Source organism: Perissodus microlepis, chromosome 10 (genome assembly GCF_051167445.1).
Source record: "Perissodus microlepis isolate ML-2025 ecotype Zambia chromosome 10, ASM5116744v1, whole genome shotgun sequence".
Classification (NCBI taxonomy): Eukaryota; Metazoa; Chordata; class Actinopteri; order Cichliformes; family Cichlidae; genus Perissodus; species Perissodus microlepis.
Genome location: NC_140470.1, coordinates 13,950,255 through 13,957,734, shown reverse-complemented (window position 1 = coordinate 13,957,734; position 7,480 = coordinate 13,950,255). Strand labels below are relative to the sequence as shown.

The following is a 7,480-nucleotide window of genomic DNA, read 5'->3' as shown; positions in this document are numbered from 1 at the left end:
CGCGCACTGGGCTCCTCTATGACAGAGTCGCCTTTGTTGGGTCTATCCGCCGCTGTCACACACTTTAATTCGACTCTCTTTCTCTCTCATTGAAAACCCTCCACAATGACATTCAATAAGGGCCGCGGAGTGAAAACCTGGTTATTTTTACATATTCTTTCCCCCGACTCGGCAGGGGCCCGAGCAAAGGAATTAATCACTGCTCTTTAACAGCACTGGCTTCAGGCAATGACTTGTCCCTTTTTTTGTGCCCAGAAATGACACATTAACCCTAAAATGGATATGCATAAACTTTACATTCAGCTGTTGCGTTTATGTTTTTTTCTTCTTCTTTCTGCACTGTCAGTAAAGCAGACACACAGACCTGCCGGGATGTAGACGCAAATAACGAGGAAAAAAAGAAAGAAAGAAAAGAAGTAGATTTTGGAATCATGGGTGTTTTCTGGTGTTAATTAAAAAAAGAAAAACTTTAACAATGCTTGACGGCTTTGCCTTGACAGCTCCACCAAATATAGACGCGATTGACTTTTGATTTTTAAAAGCAACTGCGGGGAAATTGCTCTCTAATTTACCTGCTGGATTGAAATATTTGAATAAATGTAAATGTGTACCAGCGACTCTCCACCTCAACCTCTCGCCCCGGGACACGCAGACCTACTTTAGACTTTAACTCAGACACACTGGTTAATGTCTAAGACAAAACTTGAATGCACGCCGGCTCTCCAAATGTGACAGAAACGTTTTCTCTCGCAAATTTAAGCTCGTCTCTATGATAAAATGAGAATGATGATAAAAGGGAGAATGGGCTGTGCCGCCTCTTGCGGCGTGGGTGGGGCTGACAAGAATAGACTACATTATGCAGTTCATTTAGTTAACAAGTGAAATAATGGGGAAGCGTGCAGTGGGAATGCCGAGAGAAAGGCACAAAACCCTATTGAGAGCTCTTGGCCGCTTACAGCGTAACCGTCACATGGCCGAACCGAGTCCACGGCAGCTATTTAAGGAGAGGCTGTGCGCCTTCAGCACCACTTCGCTGTCCACAGTCCCGGAGAGAGCACGCTGACGCAACCAAACGAGCACGAACGACTTAAACTTTCGAGCACGCCGAGCAACAAGTTTGCAAACATGCCGAGATCTTTTCTCGTGGATTCCTTGATTTTAAGGGAGGCCAACGACAAAGGGAACGAGAACAACCCACCTTTATTCCCGTACGCTGTGCACTCGCCGCATCACGCGCACGGGCTGCCAGGCTCCTGCCACTCGAGGAAAGCCGGGCTTTTGTGCTTCTGCCCGCTGTGCATGACCGCCTCCCAGCTCCATCCATCTCCACCGACGCTGCCGCTTCTCAAAGCATCGTTTCCTCCCTTCAGCTCACAGTACTGCCATTCGGCTCTGTCGAGGCAACACTCTTCATCCAACAGCGTCAACCTCAGCCACGGACCGGGGATATACCAGGCTGCCTACTCGGTCCCAGACCCTCGACAGTTCCACTGCATCTCCATCGGTGAGTAGAGGCTGTTTTAACTACTGATCGAGTTCAGAAAACGCTTTATTAAATTTGTTTCCACAATTTCCCCCCCGTGGCTCACAGTTTATGTTTGTTTTCTCAGAAAACAGTAACGGCAAACTTCAGAGCAGCAAGCGCATGCGCACCGCCTTCACCAGCACGCAACTTTTGGAGCTGGAGCGAGAGTTCACCTCCAACATGTACCTCTCCAGACTGAGGCGCATTGAGATCGCCACGTACCTGAACTTGTCCGAGAAGCAGGTGAAAATCTGGTTCCAGAACCGCAGAGTGAAGCACAAAAAGGAGGGAAAGAGCAGCGGCCAAAGGACTGGATCACATAACTGCAAATGCTCGTCCCTGTCAACCGCCAGGTGCTCGGAGGAAGAGGATGATGACATTCCCATATCTCCTTCCTCGTCCGAAAAGGAAGATGTGGACCTGTCCGTCTCCCCCTGAACGCCCCCCTCTTTGATCTCCCCTTTCTGAAAGATTTTGCTCCTGATGATTTTGAATACAGCCAAAAACAAACAGACTGTTCCACTTGTGTTCAGTCGACTGTACATAGACAGAGAATATTTTAAAATCAGGGGACTGCCCTGAATTATTGTATAGCTGTATACATGTTGTACGTTTTGTATGTAGTTTTTTCTGAAAACAGTCACTTGTTGTTGCCAATCCGATGAATATGGTAGGCATATTTGTAAAGATACCCCCCCCCCCCCAAAAAAAAAAAAACAAAAACAAAAAACCCCAAGCAAACAATAGCAACATTGTTAATGAGTATTTTGGGGAAGACAGTATTTTGTACTATACTTGGTAAATACTGGTTAGATTCATTCTATGTGGATGGAACTGTGACTTAAAATATGGAAAGCTGGAGAGAAATCCGCCGACACCACTCTGAAATTATATCTTCAGTGTAATTGAAAAAAAAAATATTTATTTATTTAAAAATGTTCATACTTAAATAAAATATTTCTGAGCGGTAGACTACGTTGTCTTGTGGGTTATTATTTTATGTTTTTTTGCGCACCACTGAATGCGCACGGGGACGAACATGAATTCCGGCTGAAAATATTAGTTTGGGTATTAATTTAAAAGGAAAAAGCCAAAAAGGTACAATTACAAATATTCGAAATTGTATCTAGTATCCTTTATTTAAACTAGTAAAATAAGATATAGGGACATTCACATATTAAAACTTTGGATAGCTGCGCTTACGTGAAAACGTTCGCTTTGCTCGGCTTTTCAGAACTTAGACTGTTTCTGTGCAAATTAAACACGCATATTTTAATATTCCCTTACGAAACGTTAAAGCTGCTGGTTGCAGGGTGTGTTGGTGCTTTGGGGAGATTTTAAAGGTGCTTAACAGAGTTAATTTTTTTCCCCACAGAAACCCAAAACAAATTTGGTGTTACTATTTCCCCCCGTGAGATTCCCAGACTGCCCTGCGTCGTACACACAAATAAAATGTTCTTGTTCATCGAAGAAGCGCGTTGGATATTACGTGCCTAAGAAGGAGTAAATTAAGTACTTCATAATCTTTATCACTCAGAAGCGATAAATGCATTATCGTGGACACCTCTTACGCGCTTTCCCTGGGGGGCACTCGACCCAGCTATAGCTGCCTGGCCCTTCTGAGCTTTTCCCCCCCAAAGTTTCATCCCAGCTGAAACGATCTGTCTCGTGTGACCGAGTAAATAATCACTGTGGGTGTATAATGGTGCATCAGGAATGCGCATAACTTAAGATATCGATCTAACATGAAAATAAATGAGAAAAGGACGCAGTTTAGTGTCCGTGACCCAGATTGTTCTAATTGTTAACGGAGCACTGTGCACAAGATTGTTGTCGGTTTTATAAACTCTGTGTGTTAGCCCCATACAAACCTCTTAAAACTCGACACGTGTAACTTGATAACATAAAAAAAATCTTAATTAGCATAGCATTTTTTAAAAATTGTTAATGATTTAAACCACCCAAATGAATTATTTGTCAAATAATACACGGCAGTCCTTAAAAAAAAAAGAAACCCAGTCTTCTAGGAAAAAACTAAAATGCTCTCCTGGTGAAAAACGAGTGTAAAATCAGTGTATGTGTAATTTTCTTTTTATTTCACTTTAAAATAAATATTATGTTATAAATAAAACACGTCCAAAATATCAAACTATGAGTTAGGTGTATAGTTCCATATTTCTTTGCCCATTTTACGCACCGCAACAACGGCTCTTCTTTAGAGCCGTTGACTGCCCAAGTCATATTTATTAGACTGAATAGGCTTTAAATTATATTTACTCCGTATAAACGTACTGCTAGAGTTTTCTAAAGAGACTAAAAACTGTTCCTAAATTGCGTACAGCACGTTATCTGCATCAGCGTGCCTTATTTGGATGTGAAGTTCCACTTGTAAACTTTCATTTAATTGTTCACTTAACCATTTTAACAAAACTCTAATATTTGCATTTGTTAAGATATGGGATTAGACCATTTTGTTAATTGCACCATAGAGCTCCATTTTGCTCACAACGTCCTCTGCAAAGCGCCCTTTATCCATTCAATAGCCCGGGGGTATGCGCCCTGGGGGAGCTTATACGCTCGGTGCTTCAAATGCTCAATTTATTTATTCTTAATTTTGTGCCGATCAATTCATTGAAGCAAAAAGGACTACGGTGTCTTTTTAAAAAGAAGAAAAGGGAATTGTGGACGTAACCTTGACGGAGCTGAGGAGAGGGCTCCCCTGACGCTGGAGAGCCGCTTGAGTCAACAGGCGCCCATCTAGCAGACTCGCCCTTGTCTTTATTCTGGCTAATTTTTTATTTACGGCTTTTCTTTGACATGTCTCTTATCTATCAGATTAAAAGAACAGCTTGTAACAAATCAGTCTGCACGATTTACAACAGCATTAAAAGGGGACAAAGGGAGCAGGCAGTCAGTACCTGAGAGTCTGGTAGACGGCGCGGCGCTGCAGCTGATTCGATGGTTTGAAAATACGCACGAAACAAAATACTTGAATCCTGAAAAAGAGCCTTTGTACGTTTCTTTAGAAATCAAGCAATTCTGCATGACAAAGGACAATTAATAAGCCGTCTTTTCACGACCAGCAGCTGGTTTCCCCGTCAAGGAAAGTTGGAAAAAATTCAGACTGAATGCGCGCAAAAGCCCTTTGCGCGCAGACAGCAACCCAAGGTGACCCATTTGGCACAGTTAAAATAACCAAGCCGAGGTAAAAGCGAGGGAACTGTCAAAAACATTTAAGCTGAAATATCTTGAAATTGCAAATCCCTTTATGTGGAGGGACGCTGCCGATGTGGGTTAGTCGTACAAAGGAGGTGGTTAAGTTGGAGAGGCTTTGGAAACGGACACGTGGCTTCTCAATGAGAGCTCTTTTGGACCCGCGTGGCTTGCTGTGGCACTGCACATTCAACTACTTTAAACTTATCCAGCTTAGTAAAAAGTGTGTAGTAAATCTTAACAAGTTAACTCACTAACTTTTTACAAAACAGTTTGTAAACTTTTACACACTTTAACGTGTTTGTATACTCTCGCCTTAAGAAACAAATACAAGCTGTTCCACACTTCCAACTTGGTTTATAAATGCAGAGTCCAGACTTACTGCTGGAAGGGGGGGAAATGAATTCCAGTAGATAATTTTCAATCAGGACTTTAGTGATTTTAATACACTTTTAGCTTAACATTTCATCACTTGGGGATGTGAGGCGTTTTTAAAAGACTTGTAACAGTTTTTGTCAGTAAGCCTAAGGAACGCGTTTACTGATAAAACTATAGTGGGTTTGTTTGTGTGGTTATAAATGAAAAAAAAAAAAGGTTTAATTTTGTTTTAACATTTAGAAGGCAGAAAAATATTATCCCCGCAGTCTGCAGTCTATCACGGTTATCATTTTATATTTCGCTGCAGCTTCAACTAACATCTCGACCTGCACTGATGGACTGGAAATGGGTTCAGCTGCTCACGCTGTGTTATAAAATGAATGTTATTAAAAAAAGAAAGAAAAAAACCCCGCAAAAGCAACACGTTTCATTACGGAGCTGTTGTTGGTGACAAAGTGTGTTGAGCTTGCTGAAGTGGCAAGGAAGAAAACCGCTCGTCATTGCCTTGAACTCCGGCTGCATTCTGTTGCAACATTTGAACCCATTCAACTGTATATAATCTGTTTAACAGCTAATCAGCAGTGTAAGATGAAGGACTGGCACGCAGCTTCACTTTTCCTCAGTCGCCCCTCGCTAATTGAATATTCAATGTGCGCACTGTGCTCTGCTTGCCTTTTTCAGTGTGCTCAGAATACGCCTTTTTAATTCTCGGCCCATACACAAGCAGTGTCAAAGGTTGAGAAATAATGAACTGCTCAGACATGGAAGAGACCTCTGCGAGCGCCACCACTGACGCAACCTGAATGCCTCCGAGGATGATTTGTCTTTTTTTCTGTCTAAATAGGTATGAGATTTGACATTTGGACAAAGAAACTTATTTGTTTTCTGTCGGCGTTTGACTGTGGCACCTGCACACAGGCCACTGATGTAAATATCAGACTTAGACATAAAAACTGGGGATAACAGAACTGTGCCGTGCGCACTGAGATGCGAAAAAGAAACGTGGTGGTGGTGGTGGCCTATTTATTGTGTCTAGGTTAGAAAGAAGAAAAAAATCAATTACAGAGTTTTCATTTGCTTTTGATGGTGTTAAAACAGACTTGTGTGTCATTGCGTTTTAAAGCATTCTGTCAGTTTCTGTTCCAGGTAGTAGCAGAATTGTTGCTGAGATGCTGCTGCAGTACGTAGACCTTATGCTGCTACTATGTGGGCATGCAGAAGGAAACCCTTTTTTAATAATAAAAAAGGGGGTCAGGAGAGAGTACAAGCGGTTGTCTTTCCCCTAAAGACGCACAAACACGCGCAAAGTACACGCACTAAAAACACTCTGGAACCAAAGTGACAGGCAGTGATTCTCTCGGCCGACAGATAAAGGGCACCACACCTCTACCATCTCCATCGCCTTGTATGCCAAGCAGCTGAAACACTTTCACGTGCCTGGAGCGCACACTTTCTCCGTTTTCAGCGCGTTTGTCTGTTTGTTTGTTCCGCAGCTGGGTGGCTTGCGCTGATGTGCACTGTGAAGCAGGAGCGTCACCTGGTGGCAAAGCACAGAGCCAGGAGATTAAAATGGAAGCGTGTGTTCCACCAGGCTTACAGAGTTTTGACATGAAAAATCTCGGGGGGCCCCCTTACAGGAATACTTCTTATTCAGGCAGCAGCACCGGTCAGCTCTGTTATTCTCCTTTCAGGGAGCTGCTTTGAAAAGGAGAGGAAAACAGAGAATTCCTATCTAACCATCCACTTGTGAAGATTGGCACTAAGATCCAGATACATTTTTTTAAGTAGGGCAGAAAAACAGTCAGGAGGGCACTCTTTAAAAACCTATTAAACTGTATTCAGCCTGCACCTTTCAAAGTGAAAGAGAAGCAGTGGTGGTCTCTTACTGTAAAGTAGAAGATGAAGTTATCACCAAAAAGTTACAAAGTTGAAGATGAAGCGTTTGTTTCAATATTTAAAGTGAACTTGGTGTACTGATCCTTTGTGCCATGTCAAAGTGGTGAAAAGGAGCGTTACACAAAATATGTGCAGCACTCATAACTTTTACCAAAATCTCAGACTTGAATCAGCTTTGTATGGGTGGGTCTTGTTACAGTCATCACCAAAAACTTTGATGATGAAATAAAATAAACAACAAGCATCTGAACATGTTTGGTGGGTTTTTTGTGGAGTCTGTGAAGTTCTGAAATGAAAACAGAATTTGCTGGCTGAATTTAGGCTGGTGTTGCAGCCACTGGGTCAGGGGACAATTTACTGGATGAGAAAAGAACAGACTTTTATTGGATATCAGCAAATTCTTGAGTATGTAAAAAAAGAGAAAACACCAAAGACAGAAAGGGGATCATTTCCAAATGTTTACCAATA

The 7,480-nt window shown here is 42.3% G+C and overlaps 1 protein-coding gene across 1 annotated transcript; it reads left to right on the top strand.

The window, feature by feature from the left end:
* Positions 1 to 877: 877 nt before the first annotated feature.
* Positions 878 to 2,495, top strand: gsx1 (GS homeobox 1). Its single transcript, XM_084942250.1, has 2 exons — positions 878 to 1,504; positions 1,611 to 2,495. The coding sequence occupies exons 1-2, from the start codon at positions 1,126 to 1,128 to the stop codon at positions 1,961 to 1,963; spliced, it is 732 nt and encodes a 243-aa protein (XP_084798376.1). The 5' UTR covers positions 878 to 1,125; the 3' UTR covers positions 1,964 to 2,495.
* The last annotated feature ends 4,985 nt before the right edge of the window (positions 2,496 to 7,480 follow it).

Coding starts and splice junctions, on each gene's coding strand:
- gsx1 (XM_084942250.1), top strand. CDS start 1,126: ATGCCGAGATCTTTTCTCGTGGATTCCTTGATTTTAAGGGAGGCCAAC. Junction 1,505..1,610: donor GTTCCACTGCATCTCCATCG/GTGAGTAGAGGC, acceptor TTGTTTTCTCAG/AAAACAGTAACGGCAAACTT.